Source organism: Egretta garzetta, unplaced genomic scaffold (genome assembly GCF_000687185.1).
Source record: "Egretta garzetta isolate BGI_Z169 unplaced genomic scaffold, ASM68718v1 scaffold316, whole genome shotgun sequence".
Lineage (NCBI taxonomy): Eukaryota > Metazoa > Chordata > Aves > Pelecaniformes > Ardeidae > Egretta > Egretta garzetta.
This window is the reverse complement of record NW_009259971.1, coordinates 27,714-27,939: the sequence shown is the minus strand read 5'-3', so window position 1 is coordinate 27,939 and position 226 is coordinate 27,714. Positions and strand designations below refer to the sequence as shown.

At 63.7% G+C, this 226-nt stretch overlaps 1 protein-coding gene across 1 annotated transcript in view; it reads right to left on the bottom strand.

The window, feature by feature from the left end:
• XKR7 (XK related 7) overlaps positions 1-84 on the bottom strand; it is a gene marked incomplete at its 3' end in the record, with an annotated part of 17,322 nt that extends 17,238 nt beyond the window's left edge. The window contains exon 1 of the mRNA XM_035895831.1: positions 64-84. Within this exon, the coding sequence (XP_035751724.1) occupies positions 64-84 (21 nt within the window). The remainder of the gene's footprint in view (positions 1-63) is intronic.
• Between the last annotated feature and the right edge of the window lie 142 nt (positions 85-226).

Below are 226 nucleotides of genomic sequence, written 5' to 3'. Positions count from 1 at the left end.
ACCCCCCCCCCCGCCGAGCTCTGGGCGAGCCACCCAGCCACCCAAAATGCAATCTGAACTCACAGCGCTTTTAGTGCTCTTCATTGCGTTCTGGGGAGAAAAAGGCAGGGAAAGGGCAACGTGTGGCTCGAAGGAGCCCAGCGGCCTGGCCCCAGGCCCGTGCTCGGAAGCAGTGAGGAAGTGGAGGAGGAAGAGGGGACGGGGGCAGAGGGGACGGGTTGTGATG